This window comes from Natrix helvetica (genome assembly GCF_964273705.1).
Source record: "Natrix helvetica genome assembly, chromosome: 10".
Taxonomy (NCBI): Eukaryota; Metazoa; Chordata; class Lepidosauria; order Squamata; family Natricidae; genus Natrix; species Natrix helvetica.
Genome location: NC_138561.1, coordinates 2,037,061 through 2,057,163, shown reverse-complemented (window position 1 = coordinate 2,057,163; position 20,103 = coordinate 2,037,061). Strand labels below are relative to the sequence as shown.

General features: G+C 44.6%; 1 protein-coding gene across 1 annotated transcript in view; it reads left to right on the top strand.

Annotated features, from left to right (window-relative positions):
* WTIP (WT1 interacting protein) overlaps positions 1-20,103 on the top strand; it is a 65,668-nt gene that overhangs the window by 6,495 nt on the left and 39,070 nt on the right. The window contains exon 2 of the mRNA XM_081963644.1: positions 11,799-11,900. Coding sequence (XP_081819770.1) covers positions 11,799-11,900 — 102 coding nt within the window. The remainder of the gene's footprint in view (positions 1-11,798; positions 11,901-20,103) is intronic.

The window sequence follows — 20,103 nt, the reverse complement described above, 5'->3', positions numbered from 1 at the left end:
ACATCTTTGAAAGGACATCTTTGAAACAGATACCTGAGTATTAGTTTAAAAAAATCAAAGCAGCTACAAAAGAAAGCTTCCACTGTGATATGCATAGGAATATGTTTGTTGTAAATGAAAAATATTTCAGTTATTGGAATTCTCTAACCCTGTGTCTGTCTTCTCCATAAATTTTGCAGAATTGACTCATACTTGGAAGGAATTGCTTTCAATTTTATGCACCTGCCAAACAGCCTTAGAGATGTGCCATGCATGCATAAACCATATATGATATTTCCCGGTGCATTTTTATGATAGACACGGAATGCTGCATCTGTGTGCCACATTTTAAGAAGGATATTATAAATTGGAATGTGTCCATTTCGTGATGACCTAAAGATGGGGAGGCATCTGGAAATGACAGAAAGGGCTAAAAAAATTAGTCTGTAGAACAGTAAGATTAGACATGAAAGCCTGCTTTTGAAACAATGCTATGTAGAAGTGTCTTGTGGTTACTGTGGAGAAGGACTAGAACCAGGAGGAAGAAATTGCATGAAATAACAATTTCAATTCAACTTTGGGTGAAGCTTCCTAGAAATAACTGATATTGTAAGTTCTGATTTGCTTGAGGGAAATTAAAGAGGCTCTGTTGTCCCATCCAATAATGTGATTCTTGGAAGTTAGGTTACCAGATATGCTGCTGTGTTTGAAGATTTTTTTCCAAATGAAGACTTACTAAAATAAATGTTCATTAATGTTCATTATGTGAGCATGTTAGTGTAAGGTTGCACTAATTTCAGAAACGGAATTACCCGTTGGTAAGTTACTTTTTTACCCAGGCAGAATTTTCACACTGTAGTGCCTTGAGTTCAGGCTGGTTACAGCTAGTGCATTCCTCTAGAAGAGCGTAAGGGATCTTGTCCCCTACTGGTTGATCCTATGAAATTCCTGCTGCTCATGATTGTATGAGTAAATCTAAGTGAGCTGTCATAGTATTTGTACCTGGCTAAGAAACAGGGCTATAATAGTTGGTCTTCACTGTTAATTCGCTAGGTGGTTTTAGGAAAGTCACTGAAATTGTTGTTGTTGTTACTGGTAATAATACAATACAACACAACACAGAGGTCTTGTAAGAATTGCAGCTAAATATGTGAAGAGCTTTAATGTATGTTAATGTTTCTATAGTAAATTACAAAGATTAAGTAATTTTGTTATCTGAATAAGGGCATTTTGCTGGACTCAGATTGGGAGAATTCTGTCAATGCAGAAGAATGCCTCGGTTACTTTTTTCTATCAAAGGAGAAGAGACCTAATCTCTTAACTGGGGAGGTGGACGGGGTGGTGGTGATGGTGGTGGAGTATTCACTAGACACAGGAAATTACTGATATGTATGTAAACATGGTATTAATTGCATGTTCTCAAGATGTTTGGAGACTACAACTCCCAGCTTCCTCAAAATTGTGGGGATTGGAAAGCCAGGACTTCTGGATGGCGCTCACTTAGGAGAAATTCGGTGTTTAGAGTCACCAAGGGATCATCTTGATAAACTACGTCTTTATGGATCTCATAATTAGCTGATAAAATTCACTGTCATTGTGAAGTTACAGAGACAGCTTGGGTGGCTTGACTGTTCTAAATCCATGGTGGGCAGACACAATAACTGTACCAAATGACCTTGATGACTGAGGGTCTCCAAAGACATTTACAATAACTGCGCTTGATCGCAAACGTTCTCTACCTTGGAAAGCGCAGAGGTAGGTGCTAAAGGGGGAGAAAAGGAGCCTCATCTAAGGCCCTGTATAGGGGCACCTGAGCAGATGCCGCTAGGAGTGGGTGCCGGGTTTGCATAGTACACCAGCACTCTGTGAGGGGAGTGGGAGGGGCAGGGCATGGAAGGTAAGGCTGACCGAATCACTTTTTGTTGGTCTTTTTAATATGCTTGTCCCAAAAAGGGGGCTGTAGCTTCTCCATAGTGAGGGGAGGAGCATCCAGGATGGGTTGACCTTGTCCTCTCTTGATTGGACTGAGTCAGATAAGCTCTTTTAGCCACGCCTTGGTCACCAGGCTCCACCCAGTTATCGACTCAGTCCATCAACGGACTGCTGTGTTCATCCTGAGATCCTGAAGAAACTTAAAGGAAAAATTTTACATTGCTGCAAAAGCGATCGAAATTGCCTCCATACTGCCGGATCAATCACTAGAGGCTGAGGAAACCCCAGCGGGGGTAGAACGCCCACGCAGCAACTGCTAAGGCGGCGCACAGCCCAGGTCACAGAGCGAGACCCAGAGCACTGAGTGAGGACTCTCACCAAAGACAGGCAAGCAAGCTCCGCAGAGGCCTCTGCAGCAAGGGCAATGCCCAAGGAGGCTCTAAGGGCGCCGGAGCGCTCCACCGCTCCCCTCCGGTTGAGCGATGAACCGCGGCGCTTTAAAACGCCCCGGAGCGCCCTCGCTGCGTGGCAGCCTGCAAAGGCACAAGCCGCTTCCACGTGCTCCAGCAAAGAGGAGCTTTTGGAATTTGGAGCCGGGAGCCATTTTGAAACCACATGGTCCAAGATGGCGGCCCCCAGCAGCTCAGAGGAGGCCAGCAGGAGCCAAGCACTCAGTCCTGCAGCCAGCAACCACCAGAGGCACTGAGGAGCCCTTAAAAAGATTAGAAACCATCTTGGAGGCATCAACCAAGGGCGGGGGAGGCAAGGCAAAGGCCAAAAAGGAAGCATATCTCCACCAAGGGGGCTAAAGAGGCAGGCTGTGGATCCAAACCCCCCAAGCCTAGCTCCAAGTATGAAAGGCAGAGGCACCAAGCCTTGGAGCATATCGGCCACAAGGCCAGCAGCAGGAAGGACCACTCCCCTCCCTCGCCTGGAACCTGAGGAAAGATTACCAGGTTTCTCTTCACCTGGCAGGGCTGCAGAAGAGGACCCCTCCTTCCAGGTGAGGATTCCCTTCGACACCTCGGGCTTTGTCATCCTGTGTTCCGGCAACCTTGCTATCACAATTTATGCAAGCCCTATTCAATCCTTTTCTGAGTGCCTGACTAGCCAGCGAAGCCCAGACAGGGCAACGAGGCTCAGATTGCTTCTGAGGCTTTCCCTTTAAAGAAGGTCTTCCCTTTAAGGAAAAACTTTCCCTTTAAGGAAGAGAAAGGAAAGCAGCTGGAGGAGGGGGCCGCAAGGCTCTCAGCATGCTGCTGTTAACAGCAGGAGGCCACAGGAGAGAGTGGGGCATCTCTTAGTAGCACAAGCCACTTTTTCAAAGCCCTGACCGGCAGGGCTGTTGTATTTGCCGCGCAGCGCCATTTGAAAAGAAGGGGGAGGAGAGTCCCCATGTGGCCCAAGATGGCGGCCTCCTGCAGCTTGGAAGGCACAGGCAGGAATCAAGTCCTCGCTTCTAAAGCCGGCAGCCCCACTGGAAGGGCAGAAGAGCCTCCAATCAGGTTAGAGATTACCCCTGAAGGTCCATCCAAGGGTGGGGGCGGCAAGGCAAAGAGCAAAATGAAGCACACCTCCTCCAGGGCCGCTAAAGAGGCAAACTCCAGCTCCAATCCTCCCAAACCTGCCTCTAAATATGAAAGGCAGAGGCATAAATCCCTAGGGCGCATCTGCCAGAAGGCCATCAGCAAGAAGGCTCCCCCTGGTCTGGAGCCTGATGTGAACACAGAGGAGGATCCCTCCCAGCAAGTGAGGATTCCCATTGATACCTCAGGCATCTGGGGCTCTATCCAGGGATGGCAGTCTCCCTCACTACGGGACGTTCTCCTCAAGCCTCCCTTCTACCTCTGCAGGCATGGGGGTGGGGCAACCACCCGAGGCAGAACAGTGTAAAGATGAGGTTATTTTGAGCTCCCCTCGAGTAAAAGGGACATTGAAGTTGAATCCCAAACTCTGTTTGCAGTCTAACTGAAATCAGCTGCCGGGATTTCCCCCACTCCCTCATGGAGCAAAGAGGAACATCCCATTTCAGTGAGAAAGGCTGATTATCTCTCCTGAGATGAAGGACTCTGTTGTGATTAAGAAAATATGTTAAAAAGGGGGCAAGAGTTGCATGAGAAATGCAGCATCTACCACCTAGCTGATTCAATCTGCTCTGAAAAGCCTGTTTTTGTTCTTCTTTGATACACTGAGAAAGCAGATCCTGCAAAGTTAGAAAAGCATGTTTCCTCTCTCTCCTTGTTTGAAAGCAAGATCGACCTTGTTTCCATCTAATTGAGCTCCAGGAGAAGGGATCCAGGAATCACATGATAAAGCAACCCCACCCCTTCCCAACCTATGTAATCTGATCTGCTGTTGTTAAGGCCAAACACATGTGCCTTAACAAAGAAAGATTCCAAGCCTTACTCCTTAAGTGGTTGTAAAAGCCTCATGGAAAGATCTCCATGGAAATGAAACTTGAATGAGAAAGAGGTCAGCTAGCCCAGACCCGACCTCCCAAATCCTTTGAACTTTAATGATAAGTTGTCCTGACAACGAGGGGCAATAAAGATGCCCCAACCATCCCAACATCAGCTTACCTTGTGTGTGCAAAGCCTTCGGGCAGCCAAAGGGCCAAAAGGCAGATGTAGTTCAGCTGAAGAGATTGTTATGCTCTTGTGAATTGGCTACTATTGTTTATTTGGGAAGGGCTCAACCCCTATAGAAGTACCAAACCAGCCACGTCCAAGACGGATTCCGAGTTCGGGTAAAGACCTTTAGGAATTCCAAAATTGGAGAGTCAGCTTGACAAATTTAACCAGCAGAATAGCCTTGGCAACTAGAGCCGAGGTGGCACATGAGTTAGAGTGCAGTACTGCAGGCTACTTCAGCTGACTGCTAGCTGCAGTTTGGCAGTTCAAATCTCACTGGCTCAAGATTGACTCAGCCTTCCGTCCTTTAACAGCAAGGAAGGCGCCATTACCAATCACTCCAAACAGTAGGCACAAGCAGTGCCCACTAGTGGCTGCTCTACAAACTGCAATCCAATATTTCAGGCCAACACTTGCAACGGCTAGTGGCCGACAAGTGATGTGCGCCTGCATCTCCAAAGCATTGCATCATACCCTAGTGGCCAACTGGTGAACTGTACCTGCATCTCCAAAGCCCTGCAACGCACTCTAGTGGCTGACCAGTGAACTGCGTCTGTGTCTACTGAGTTTTGCAATGCATTCTAGTGGCTGACACGTGAACTGTGCCTGCATCTACAAAGTCTTGCAACACACCCTAGTGGCCGACAAGTGAATTGAACTCAAAAGAATTCATAATACATTCAAAAAAATTTCTGAGCTAATACTAGTCATATAATCATAGCAGCCTTCTAGCCATAGCAAAAGGGTCAGACAGGCTGGTCCCTATGCCTGAACCCACCACAAACTCAGAATGGGATGTCCGACTATGGGAAGTCGCAGAAGCACCTCAGATAGCCTATGACCTTAGACAGCATTCGCTGAAGGCAGAACATATAGCAGGGGTGGACAACGTCAGAGCCGACTGGCTCAGCCAGACCGAGGTGGACAATTCGGAGTGGAAGCTGCAGCCAGCAATCTTCGAGGTAATAAGTAATAAATAAAGGTTTGAAACTAAAATAAAGTCTAGAGTGGATGACACAGCGAGTTGGATAGAGTTCTTCGCCAATAACTGGGTGGAGCCTGGTGACCAAGGCGTGGCTAAAAGAGCTTATCTGACTCAGTCCAATCAAGAGAGGCTAAGTACCAACGCCCTGTTTCTTCATTCTTCAGATGCTCCAGAGCCTCTTTGAACAATTTTCCCAAGTGAAATAGCATCTGTTTAGTGGAGGGAAATGACCGCGATCTGCTGTACACAAACGTTCTCCTAAAGTACTAGAATTGTCCATAGGCCAAATTTTATTTTCAGTACATAACTTTGGCAAACAATGCAGCTGTGTTTTCTTCCAGTGACTCGGCAAATGCTCCTCTTTGTTCGTGTTCTCTGGTCTCATGTAATAAGTATTCCTTCTCGCCCCTTGCCAAGAGTTCCTTAATTCCATTCCTAAAATATAAGAGAACGTGCTAAATGTACACATGCACAATTTGCAAGTGGTGCTTTCTTACTTTATTACAAGAATCGGCATTTGCTTCTCGTGGAATTAGGGAACGTCTTTGGTTTCTGCAAGAGTTGCAGGGCTCATCCGAAGGACCAATTCATTTGGCACCAGTGACATTGAGCAAAGGCTCTTCTGTGGGTCTCCAGTGGAGGTGAAGGGATGGACCTGACAGGGTTTCCTCCCATCCCTCGGTCCCTGCTGGAAGTTGGGCAGCCCCCCTTTCACACCCACATTGGCTGAGTCAAATGGCTGTCAGGGAAGACGAAGGGAACAAATCCTACGAGATCAGGATTGGATGGCAATCCATCAAATCTTTTATTACAGTCACAGACCAGAATAAGGAAAGTGGGATAAATTGATAATTTTTAAAAAACAAAATGTTAAAACAAAATTTACACAAAAATTAGAAAAACCACATTTAAACAGTGTGCGTTTGTGTGTGTTTACATTTATAGAAAAATATGTGACTCGGGGGTTTGTATCCACCAGAAAGCTTTGTTTTCCCCAGCTTCCTCTCTCGCCACAATATATTGATCCAGGAAACATGGACTGTTCACTAACTTGATGTTAAATTCACTCATTCTCAATTGGGGCAGACCTGGAAGTTCTAGTCTCCCCTACTTTATGTGTCATATCAAGTCAAATCGTTTGCCATGGCAGCCTTAGTTCAATCCAGTCAATTGGTGATAAATGCTTATATGCCCCAGATATAAGGGATTGGAATAATAATACAAGGTTTAGAAAGCTCCTAGTCTAACTCCATGCAAAAAGCAGGAATCCATTACTACAGCATTTTCAATACAACAATATCAAGGGAAGCAATGTTGGCCTGTCCTAACCATTTGAAGGCCTTATTTCATGTTTATTTCTGTCCATGCTCAAACAGCAGTTCAAATAGTTGAAGAAATTTAATTTCTTATAATTTACCTGTTGGTTCGTATCCCACCTTTACAAATACCCTGATGTGGCAAACATATCCAGCACACCTTCCTCCTCCTATTTTCTCCACAATTATGACCCTGGGAGGCAAGGTGAGCAGAGAGGGAGAGTGGCTGAACCAAGGTCACCCTTTCATGGCTAAGGTGGGGCTTGAACTCACACAGTCTCTTGCTTTCTTGTCTGGTGCCTGGACCAAACTGGCTCCCACCATCTTTGTTTCCCACGTCTGGGTGTCCTTGTGTCCTCAGTGTCCTTCCTAAAACCCATTGCTGGATGCATATTCCAGGAACAATGACTTCTCTGGGCTTGGCCCTCTTCCACTCCTATCTCTGGCTTGATGCAGAACATTTGAGGTTCATGTGGTGAGGTCAACTAGTTCTGTACCTGTGTAATGGTGATACAGTCCTGCAAGGACTTGTCAGAGTGTGTTGCATTCCTTCTCTGAAATCACCTGCTTAATTATTTCATGGTTTTGCTCGGTATTTAGCCTGAAGACATGTATTTAGCCAGAATCTCTCTTGTCCCTTTTTTGGAAAATACAGTAGGAGCAATATTTGCCCATTACTAATCCCCCCATCAAAAGGGACATGGTGGCTCAGTGGCTAAGACGCTGAGCTTGTTGATCAGAAAGGTCGGCAGTTCGGCGGTTCAAATCCCTAGCACCGCGTAACGGAGTGAGCTCCTGTGACTTGTCCCAACTTCTGCCAACCTAGCAATCCGAAAGCATGTAAAAAATGCAAGTAGAAAAATAGGAATTACCTTTGGTGGGAAGGTAACAATGTTCTGTGCTCCTTCGACAGTTAGTTGTGCTGGCCACATGACCACAGAGACGTCTTCGGACAGCGCTGGCTCTTCGGCTTTGAAACGGAGATGAGCCCCGCCCCCTAGAGTTTGGAATGACTACCACATATATGCGAGGAAAACCTTTACCTAATCTCCCCATCATTTGTTTCTAACCTATCAGTTTTTCCAAGCAGTAGATCTTCCCTTATTTCATATGTACATCTTGTTTTGTTTTGTTTTTAAAGCTCCTTTTGTAACCATTTTTTAAAAAAAAGTCAACTCCTCCTTTTTTATATAAACTTGGTGCATGGGGCCAGAGGTGGGGGATTCTTTCATTTTTTAAATTAAAGTTGAATTCCAATAAAGAGCAAAGTTTACCAAGAGGCATACAACAGTGTTTATTTAAAAGAATGAAATGTTAATTTAACAATAGTCTGATGAAAAAGAATGTCTCCCTTACTCCCTCTTGATCATTCTGCCAAAATTTGGCCATAAAGCCACCCCTTCAGCTAATTTTGCCTGTGATTTGTGGGGGAAATCTTGCCCTCCAAATCAGCTGCCCCAATATTTTCCCTGCAGCTCACGGGTGCTGAAAAGGGCCAAATGTACACCCAGAAGTTGGCCTCTTCAAACCTGGAGCAACAGTGCAGAATCTGTGCCAACTCCGTCAGTAACTGAGCTGTCCCAGCTTCCCAAAGCAGCCCCTGTTGAAGGTGTCTGATGTGGCAAACCAAGGCCCTCCCAAGGTGCTTTCGGGGAAGAAGCAGGTCGAACCCCACCTGTTGGCTCCTAAACCAGAGCTTCTTTTCTTACATAATTTCTAGGGTGAATATTACATCCTGGAATACTGAAATCAAGAGACACAGGTTTTTATTTCCCCATAATTCTATCTAGGAATTGTACACTAAAAGTGTCTGTTTTTCCTTCTTGGATACAGATGGGGGAGGGAACATATACATCAAATTTGTGTTTAAGTGGCTTGGACAGATGTTGGCATAGGCTTATTCCAGGATTCCCTCCCAGCCCAAGTGTTTCGATCAGGCCTCACTACCCGGTTTCTACTTCCCCAGCTGTTGGGCCTTGCAGGGTTGGCAAGCCTTGGAGGCAGGGTAGAAAAAAGGAAAAAAAATGGATCCACAGCTGGGAATTCCTCCTGACAGCAAGTATGCCTGATTCCCAGTATTTTAAGAAAGGCAGCTAAAAATATTGTTCACCCACCTTTCTTAAGAGACGTGGACTCTAATCTCCTCTTCCCACCTCCCATCTTTCTTAAGAGGCAGCTCTCTTTCTCTGACCTGGTACTTTTAAAACGAGGGCAGCCTTCAAAAGCCCCTCTGCTCTCTCTCGGCCCCCTGGCTCTGAGCTGCAGCGTCATGTGAAGATGTAGTCGCCCCAGAGCCCCCCTGCACTCCAAGGCCCTGCTGGCCTTCACCATCTTCTGGGGCAGTTGAAGGTCTTAAGTGCGAGGGGGCTGCCAAGTGCCCAAATTTTGACCAGATGATTTGGGGGGGGGAGTGCTGCAACGGCTTTAACTGAGGGTGGTTGCAAGTCACTTTGTTCAGCGCCATCTTGACTTTGAACCATTGCTGAACAAATGGTCATAATTCGAGGTATTACCTGCAGCCATTTATTTCTTGGCCCCTGTCTGATGATCTCACTTTATTCCTTACTCTTAGGAAAGTGTTCTCAAGCAGCATCCATTTAACTTGAAAGTGTTATTTGTTGTCTCTGCTTCATTTTTATTAGATAATTTCTCATGGGTGTTTTTATCATGGTTTTTAAACTTTGGACTAGTTTTTTTTTTTTTTTTTTTTAGTGCTTAAAGTGATATACACGTGAAAGGCAAGATATCAGTTTCTACATATTTATGTGCTGCCTATCACACTAGAAAGCAGCTGTGGGTAGCTAAATGTATTTACATTATATTTATATATTTATATATAAATAAAAACGACAGTTGTAAAATATTTTCTTAGCTTTTGTGCACTCATGATGCAATGTCATCTGTTCATCCAAGGGATACGTATTTTGCATAAACTACGTCAGGAATAATTTCAATTATATTGATGACTTACATGCTGAATGTTCTAGAAAACACTTCTTTTGACCTGGCAGTCTTTTTCGGTGATTCCATTTTTTAATCAAATGCATTGCAGATATCAAGAACTTGCTAATAGTTGAAAGGTTGAGGAGGCAGATAAAACACAACAGGCTCTCGTACAACACTGTTTCCCAGGAGAGGAATATGCATGAATTGATTGAGGTGGGGTGGGGGGAGGCAAGAGCTGGCCATGTTTTATGAATGAGTTTGCAGAAAACAAGATGTTTCATTAAGGATGTTTGGGCTGAAACTCAGGGAAACAGTTTCTATTGTTCTGAAATGTTAACAAAGTCAGTTAGTCAGAGTTGTGCTCAGATTCTAAAAGTTGGAGGAGCGAAAAGCTGCCCAAAGACCTTGGAAGAATTGTTAGCATTATCAAGACACTTAATTCAAGGGATAAGGGGTTGAACTGAAACAGGGAAGATCAGTGCTTACTTTCTCTGTAGGGCTGAGCCCCAGTCCAAACACAAGGTAATATTTCCTTGGTGATTTTCTATAAATCAAAAATGGTATTTTTCATTTTGGGAAGTTATTTGCACAGAATTTTAAAATCTTCCCATTCCTTCTGAATTGTTAAAACTAGGTAATTGAATACCAACATTTTACTCCATTTGATTTACTCTTTTGAGATACCTTGTGCTCAATGTTGCTGCCATGTGATGATGTGAGTTCTCCTTTGCTTCCTTTCAGAAAGGTTAGGCAGTCACTGCCAAAGAACTTCCAATGGATCTTGTTTTGAGCAGAGAGTAGAGCAGAGGTCTTCCAAACTTGGCAACTTTAAGACTTGTGGACTTCAACTCACAGCATAGCATAGCTGGCTGGAGAATTCTGGGAGTTGAAGTCCACAAGTCTTAAAGTTGCCAAGTTTGAAGACCTCTGCTCAAAGCAGGAGTTACCAAGTTTGGGGACTCCTGGGGTGGAAGATGGGTTATATGACCTCTGTGGCCCTTCCAATTTGGTGGTTCTATTCTTCTCTTTATAACTAAAAGGACTTTCTTTCTAATCCCAGTTTTGCAATATGAGGAGTTATATTCCAATGTACAGGTGGCAAGAAAATATATTAGGAAGAGAACTAACGGATTATCCTCTCTGCCTCTGGTAATACTAGAACTTAGATTTTGCCTGTTTCCAGACAAATGAAATAAATCCATAAATAATGTAGTACCGTCTTCTGATATTTTTCAATAGGTTACTGCTATAATATTTCCTGGTGGGCTCTCATCCATATCCTAACTAGCTCCTACCAAGCTTTTGAGATCAGCCGAGATAGCCTAACAAACCACATATGCATAAGAGTTCTAACAAATCTCTGGGTAACCCCCCCCCAACCCCCCCCCTTAGTGTCATTGATGTGCAAATTCTGTTTTGAGCAGATAGGAAGAAGCAATACTGTATTTATCCAAAAGAAGAAAACCCCAAATTTAACCCCCCCTCCCCAAGGAAGAGTAAATAGAAAAAAGCTAATCAGAAGAAATTCCTGTCCAATGTCCAGTTTCCTTGGTCACTTAGGGCAGCCAACTCCAGTGAAAAGGGCTGCATGGAGTTCCCATTTGAAGCTACTCCCCCTTGTCCCCCAATGCCAAGAAAAAATAAATAATAAAAGCAATAGCTGGCAAGAAAATGACTGGCCTCTGAAATAAGCTACTCCTTGGCAACAATAACTGATTCCCATTTGAGTTTAACAGCAGTAATGGTCATTCATGCACAGAAGCACGTAAGTGTGAGCATGTTAATAATGCCCATCTCGCTCCTTCCAGCAGAGCAGGGAAAGATGGAAAGAAAAGGATGGGGACGAGGAAAAGAGTGAAGAAATTAGAAGTGTATCGCAGGGCATTTGCATCCCATGGCTCTTCTGATGTTTTCCTATCAATAAGAGACCTGCAGATTTCTAGTGGGGAGGGGTACCTGCAGACCATTAACAAGGTCTAACGTGCCTTCTGTTTTTTTTTCTCTCCAAAGGTATTTGTATCAAGTGTGGAAAGGGGGTATATGGGGCCAGCCAAGCTTGCCAGGCCATGGGGAACCTTTACCATACCAACTGCTTTACATGCTGCTCTTGTGGTAAGTTCCACATTTATACTTGGACAACGCCTATACAATTCTTGCGTCTCGTGCCCCCGTTAAAACTGAACCCTGCCAGCACTGATGGTTCAGTGTGAGATTTGATTCGTGCAAAAGCTCTGACCTGAGAATGAATGAAGGGTGAGGTCATTTAGAACAGTGTTTCTCAACCTTGGCGACTTTAAGCACATCTGGCTGGGGGATTCTGGGAGTTGAAGTCCACAGGACTTAAAGTCGCCAAGGTTGAGAAACATTGATTTAGAAGGTGTGCAAATGGGAGCGATGTGCAAAAGTTGTGATTTGGCCAGAAATGGAAAGGAATGCTAACTCTGGCGAGACAAGTAGCAATATATGTACCACAATATTTCACATTTTGTACTTTTGTGTGCCCAGTGAGAGAAGTACTAAGGAAGAGAGCTTACACCATGAAGTAAGAACGCAGGCTGAGTCGTCTTGCCATTGCTGTGGTGGTTAGGATGTGGGGCACTTTGGAATGGGCTGAACATGATCTGAAACAAGGACAGTCCTTATCAGGGCTGAATTATGAAGCTTAAAGAGAATGCAGAGAAACCTTCAAAGAATATTGACAGAGGGAAAGTATCTAAAGGGAAGGGCCTCCCCACCTGTATCTCCCCACGTGTACCTGGAGATTTTCCTTAGAGGCCTTTTTGTACCAGTGGAGTTGGAGGGTGCTACTTAGGAAAAACGTGGCCTTTTACTGTACAGGCAGTCCTCGACTTAACAACCAAAATTTATGTTGCTTAATGAGACATTTCTTAAGTAAGTTTTGCCCCACTTTACGACTTGCCCCAGTTGTTAAGTGAATTGTTCGCTTTGTTAAGTTAGTAACAGGGTTGTTAAGTGAATCTGGATTGACTTTGCTTGCCAGATGGTCACAAAACAAGGTCACATGACCCCAAGACAAGGATCCGAAGTTTGAACATGTGACCATGGGGATGCTGCAATGGTCATAAGTGTAAAAAATGTCACTTTTTTCAGTGCTGTTGTAATTTTGAATGGTCATTCAAATGAACTGTTGTAAGGGGAGGACCAACTGTATAGTGACTGTCACACAGACTCCAAAGGGAGAGAGGACGAGACCTTCAGATGGGCTTGCTTCTCTCAGCTGATCTGGAAGCTTCCTTGGATTGTACAGAATCTCGAATAACTTTTCCCCAAATGTAAGGATGCTTCTTTTCTTGAAAGACCCAGGTGTTCTTTGGGGTGTTTGGGGAGCAGAAGCGGGGTCACTGGAGCAGCATGTCTTGAGGGTTTGTTGCGTGATTTCTAATCTCAAGGTTGTGACAGATTGTAAAACATCGAAGGGGGTCCCATTGGATTAAAAACACATTTCAAGTAAAGAAGTATTTGAAAATGAACCCATAATGTTTGCAAATCATTTGTAAAGAGACACTGCAACGAAGACATAATATTTCTGAAACGGAATAAGAAAGTGCTAAAAGAATGGTACATGTTTTCCTTGGAGGAAAGGGAAATCCAATCAGTAAACATTTGGCAGAAAGCACATTGGAAACATCTGTTCACTCTCTACTTTGGATCAAATGTTATTAAAGTGTTGGTCTAGAACTGGAAACATCTGTGATCAAAACATGCTTAATTGGGAAGCTCAGTGGTAATCTTGGGAAAACTACTGTCTCCTAGCCTAAGCTGACTTTTGGGGTTATTGAAAGAATAATATGGCAAGCAAACCATGTATAGATGGTGGCGCAGTGGTTAGAAGGCAGTGCTGCAGGCTACTTCAGCTGCCAACAGTTTGGCAGTTCGAGTCTCGCCGGGTTCCAGGTTGGCTCAGCCTTCCATCCTTCTGAGATGGGTAAAATGAGGATCCAGATTGTTGGGAGGGCAAGAGGCTGGCTCTGTAAGCTGCTTAGAATAGAGCAGTGAAGCTGTGTATAAGTGCTGCTGCTATTGCTTTGGCTTCAGGGATCAGAGTTTCCATAGCTGAGCAGTATGGCTGTAAAGTGTGAGGCGACTGCATTGCTTAGTGACCTGGTTGCTGTTGAAACTCCAGGACCACGGAGGTTATCAAGAGTGACGAGGCAGGCAAGGGGTACGGAGGAGCACGCATGGCAGGTACGCGTGGGGGGCTAGGTTGTGGGTGTGGACCAGTGGAGAGCTCAGGCAGGCAGTAATGACTGTGTGCCAGGGAACAGCGACGGGCAGGGCTGCTGCAGGTGGGCAGGGCATGCTGGGATCTCTTGGTAGCAGGGCTCCTTGGGGGGAAAAGTGGCAGGAGCATCTCACAGATGCAACCTGCAACCTTCCCTGCTGACTTCCTCATTGGCTTGAACCGGAAAGAGTGCAGAGGAGAGTGACAAATTAAAGGAACTTCCGAGGTTTGGCCTAAAAAAGAGGCCAAGGGAAGACTTCATAGCACTTTCCCGATCTTTGAAGGCTGTCACAGGGAAGAAGGGGTGGGCTTCCCATAACTCTCCAAAGTCAGACAAGAATGGAGAGCAAAAGATCCAAACTCAAAATAAGGAGGAATTTTCTAAGCTGTATCAAGTAGTGGGACAGCCTGCCTCCTGGGCTCAGGGAAGGCAGCATCATTGCAGGCTTCCAGCTGTGGGGGTGGGGGCAGTATTTAAGAAGTTGGACGTTGCTCTCCTTCTCACCTATCCACCTCTATGCAGCCCAGCAGGCAAGAGGGGGGGCTGAAATGTCAGGCGCTACTGATGAGGCTTTGGGCTACATACCTGCTTTTTCCTCACTAGGATAGACAAAAACCCCAAAATGCAAGAAAAGACTGCTCATATATTTTAAAATTAATATAATTAATAATATTTGGATTGGTGGGATCCATTGTGCTCTCTGAGCTGGGTGGCTTCCCTGCAGATGTTTCATTACACAACTAGGCACCCTCCACAGTGCTGGAAGGGGAGTGGGGTTGCCCCTCTGTTTATAATCAAGGGGCTGAAGGAGGGTCTTCCTGGATTAGGTTGTTAATGTCTTTGTCTGCTATTGATCCTGATATTACTCTCTGCTTATCTGAGCGTTAGTTGCTGGTGAGGCGATATATCTTGAGGGGTTGTTTGTTTGTTCGTTTTCTTTTTTGCTTTTGAACTGTGTCCTTTAAATGGTATATAGATGTTGTTCAATCCTGAGCTACAAATATTTTCTTCTATTGATACATTTGGGTTTCTTGTTGAAAAATGTGGATTGCTTGGTAAGAGAACATTTTAGTCTTATGTAGTCTTTGGCCAGTCTTTCTCTGCATTCCATACAGAATGCTTATTTTTTGCAATGATTTGTATACAAACAACCTTTTAAAAGAATGCTCTTCTACTCCCTTCCCCCACATTTCTTCCCACTGCCCAGAACTTACCGTATTTTTCAAACTATAAGATGCACCGGAGTATAAGATGCACCTAGATTTTGAAGATGAAAACAAGAAAAAAATAGTCTTTGGCCTCCATACGTCCAGTTTTTGCCCTTCATGGCCCCCAGGAACACACTGCAGCCTCCCAAACGCTTCATGCATCCCGTTTTTGCCAAAAATGCATTGCGGGGGGGGCAGAAACAGGGCCATATTCGGTCTATAAGACGCACAGACATTACCCAATTTGGGAGGGGGAGGGCATCTTATAGTCTGAAAAATACGGTATATTTTTAACATTCTTTGGATGCTAAAAAAAAAATCTATCTCCAGCAGCTGTGGGAACCAAAACAATGTGGGACACAAATGTCCCCGTCTGGCTGATCAGAGAAGTTTGGCATCAAGCCTGCTCAAACAGCAAATTCCTCCTGTGAAATAGAAGGTTTTCCATCTGATGCTGTCCAAAGAAAATTGTCATTGGAAATCAACGAAAGAAGGCTGTCATTGCTCCTCACGTCAGCTCCGTGTTTGATTTTCCTCCATTCTTAATGTCGCAAAATGGAACTGGATAATCCATAATCCATAATCCATAACATGATGGTTGAAGCTGCTCCAGTTTTGTCCTTGGTTGACGTGTGCTTCTCCAGCTCTCCTTGTAGCCATTTTGACAAGCTGGTTTGAAGAATATACTAGATTAGGGAAGAGGATCAATCCAAGGGGGATAACGTTTGGCAACGTTTCCCTCAGGGTTCACCGCAAGGAATCCTGGTGAAAGCCATGATGCCTTGGTGGCCCAAAGGTTGCCTATTCCTCTCAAACGGTATGCTTTCAAGGACAGCTGCACCTACGTCCTCTGGCATTGCAGAATTTTTAGGTCAGGTTACTTGATACTTGGCTCATAGGGAGGACGCACTCCCTTTTGCGGAGCTGAGAAGCACTTCAGGTGCACCTGGCAGAAGAGCTCATACTTGTAGATTTGAAAATTGCCCTGATGGAGGCTCCTATATAATGTAGTTTGGTGAGTGGGAATGAATCCATACAATGAATATATCTGCAGTTCCTATATAATTTAAGCTTCTGCAGCAGGGGTGTCAAACTCAATTTCATCAGGGTTGTGTTTGACCTCGGAGGGGGGGGGGCTGGGGGGCAAGGGGCGTGTCACTCATGTTGGGGGCACCGGTGGTAGCCAAGCGCTAAGGCAGGACTTCCCTCAAACCCTCCCTCCCTCCCTCCCATTATAATCTATCTCCTTCCTTTTCTTCTTTTCCTTCCCTCTTCATTCTCCTTTCTTTCCTTCTTTTTCCTTCCTTGCTCTCTTCCCATCTTTCCTCTCTCCCTTTCTCCTTTCCTGTCCCTTCTTGCATGCTCAAATGCAAAAGGGAAAACGTTTCTCTCTCTCTCTCTCTCTCTCTCTCTCTCTTTTTGGTTCGTTTGTTCCTTTTACTAGCTCTCTGCCAGTGAAAACGGAGCCCAGGCCCCGTTTCAGTTACAACAGTGTCCTGCAGCCCTCCGCCAGCGTCCTTTGCTTTTTCCAGGGCAGCCCCGTGGTCCAGATCTAAGCACCCTGCGGGCCTTGAGTTTGACACCCCTGTTCTACAGGATCCTTGGTACAGGTTCTTGTCCTTTGGCCGTAGTTCAGCTAGCTTAGGGCATCAGCAGGCTCCATTGCTGTTCTCTGTGCTGAGAGGCATTTTAAAATCGGAAGAAGGAGGATGGGGCAGTCTGCGTAAAGGGCACCCCAAAGGTTGTGCAGATGTTGAGATCTGGGAGGCTGTCTTCCTTCTGGAAAATGCCTAGTAGGGTGCCTTTTTGTGCAGTCGTATTCCTGGTAGTGGTGAATCGGGTTCCTTTTGTCTTTTAAGAACTGGTAGAGCCGTTAAAGGCATTCAGGGGGTGCAGAAAAATAGTTCCTGGGGTGACCCTGCATAACTTGGAATTTTGCTTAAGGGGGAGTTCTGCTGCTCGGACACACGCATACCCCAAGTAGGGGACCTGAGCAATCTAGTCCTGTTTGAGATTCCCGTGGTCATTCCCCACACATTTTCAAACAAATCAGTGGAGGTGCATGAGCTAAAACTCGCTCTAATAAAATAATTGAATTTTTCAAGAAGCTGCACATGAAACAATATTTTTGGGACCTCAATATTAATATTAGCAGTGATCGATGCTGTTGAATAAAGCAATGCACCTTTTAAGAGATGCACAAAGTACTAACTTTGGAGAATGAATAATAAATATAGGAATTAGATATCAAATGTAACGTGTGTGTTACTTCATTCTTAAAGAGGGATTTTTCCCCAACCCTTCAGTGTCTTAATATTAAAATAATCTTTACTCAGGTCAGTGTGCAAACCTTTTCAAAGAACAGCTTGCATTCTTCAGGGCATACATGTATGTGCATGCTGTGAGGTGCCGGGAAGGGGGGGGGGGTGACACAGGACTGCCTCTCCCCTGCTTAAATTGTCAAATTGCAGACGGGGGTGAAATATAACTGAGCAAGTCAGTGACCTCAGCCTCCAAGAATGCTCCTTGTTTATGTAGCACTCCTGCTACTTTAGCAGGAAGCCTTTTGTTCTGGGCAGACATGGCAGGCAGGGTTTGTGTTTATTGGCCAGCCGAAAGCTTGTGCGATATGAGATTTGCATCCTAATACTTGTTGTAACAGGACGCATGCAGCCCCTCAAAACCACAGTGCTGGGATCTTTTACTGTGTCTTGGAGATGTGGGGTGGTTTTTGAAAATACCTGCTGCAAACATTGAATTCTTTCTTTTGCAGAACTCTGATTGATTGATTGATTGATTGATTGATTGGAGAATTGCACTGGCTTCGTTTTGTTTTAAAAAGCAACTTTTGCCTCCAGGTTCTGCTTTGATTAGGCAGGAACATTATTACTTAGAGTCCTGAGACTTCTAAAGTATTTTGGGGTCTCTTGACGTACTGAACGACTGGGAGGCACTCTGCTGTAGTGCAGAAATTGTGAGAGTGTGTGTAGACTTTCTCCTCAGGATTGTCTTCCCCTTCACCACAAAAGGCCTAGTATCCGATGGGTCTCCACTTCCATTTGAAGAAGGAGTGGAAGTGTTCTCACTGGGCTGCCCCTGCAACAACCTTAGCATTAAACCGGGGTGCCAAACTCAAGGCCGGGTGTGGCCTGAGGAGTGCAAAGATCTGGCCAGCGAGGCTGCCCTGGAAACAGTGAAGGACCTGCCTGTGTTGCCTCTGCCGGCGAAAATGGGCTCCCAATCTCCTAACATGACTAAGCTCCATTTCATGCTGAATAACTAAATTATTAATGTATCTTAAAAAGACAAGTATCTTTAGATAGACTTTTACTCCAAAAGCATTTTATCAAAATAAATTTAATTTTAAAAAATCCAATTTAAATTTTAAAAACCCGATTTTTAAATATATATATATTTTAAAAATCATGATTTTTTATCCCTCCTGCTCTAGAATGGCCTGTTAAGAGTTCCTTTCACATTGTGGTATGAAGCTGTTGAATTCATTTTATGGTAGTCTAATCCAGCTGCTCTTGCTATCTTCTCAGTTTTTCTTGTTGCCTTTACTTCATCCATGTAGTTCTTTTACAGAGATATTTTAATTTGTTTACTTCTATATAGCCCTTCCCCCATCTCAATCTGACGCTTTTCAGATATTATAATTCAGGGGTGTCCAAACTTGGGAACTTTAAGACTTGTGGACTTCAACTCCCAGAATTCCCCAGCCAGCATGGAGTTGAAAAGTTTCCAAGTTTGGACTATGCTGGCTGGGGAATTCTAGGAGTTGAAGTCCACAAGTCTTAAAGTTCCCAAGTTTGGACACCCCTGTTATAATTTATAAGTGGGATTTGCTGTCTGGGATGAATTATAAACCCAGCGTTCCTCTCTGCTGGGTCCCCCAGTTGACATGCTTCCTGTCCTGGAACAGCTTTTCCAGCCTCAAGTAATTGGGAAAAATAGAGTGGAGTGGAAGAAATGGTGACTTGATGGGATTTGGAGTTTTTTGGTGCCTAAGATATCATATGTTTCCCCCCTTTCTACCAGTTCACACACGTAACTTAAATACGGGTTGTCCTTACAACTGAGCACAACCACAAAATTTCTGTTGCTAAGTGAGAGACCGTTGTTAAGTGACTTTTGCCCCATTTTACGATCTTTCTTGCCACAGTTGTTAAGTGAATCACTGCAATTGTGAATCGCTACAGTGTCATGATTGTTAGGTGAAACTGGCTTCCCCATTGAATTGGCTTGTCAGAAGGTTGCAACCTTGGGTCCAGTGACCCAAGGAAATTGCAACCGTCATAAATCTGAGTCATACATGCCAAAGCACCTGAATTTTGATCATGTGATCCTGGGGGATGCTACAACGGTCGTAAGTGTGAAAACGGTTCATAAGTCACTTTTTGTCAGTGCCGTTGTTAACCTCAAACGGTCAGTAAATGAATGGCTGTAAGTCAAGGACTTCCTGTATCTCAGTCCCCTATCTCTTTATTTTTGGAGGTTGCTTGCCGCTAAAGCATTTTGGTTTAAATAGCCTTGTGAATGGATTTTCGTTTTTTGTTCTAATTGCCCTACATTGCTGCTGGTCTTGTAAATGGGCTTTTGCCTATGAAGGCAAAATGAGCTGCTCTGTAGTTCTCCACCTAGAGTGGCAGGTGTGAAATGGAGAACCACATCCATGAATTCCCAAAAACTGGTCAGGCCACATTGCTACGCCAGAGGTTGTAGCCAGGTAAAACCACAGCAGGAGGAAGGAAGGAAGGAAGCCCTGCATCTGGAAAACACTCTTATAGGTGGAGACTTTAACAGGAGCAGGAACTTTCTTTCTGGAATAATTGAATTCTTAGAGCAGAGGCATTGTGGGAC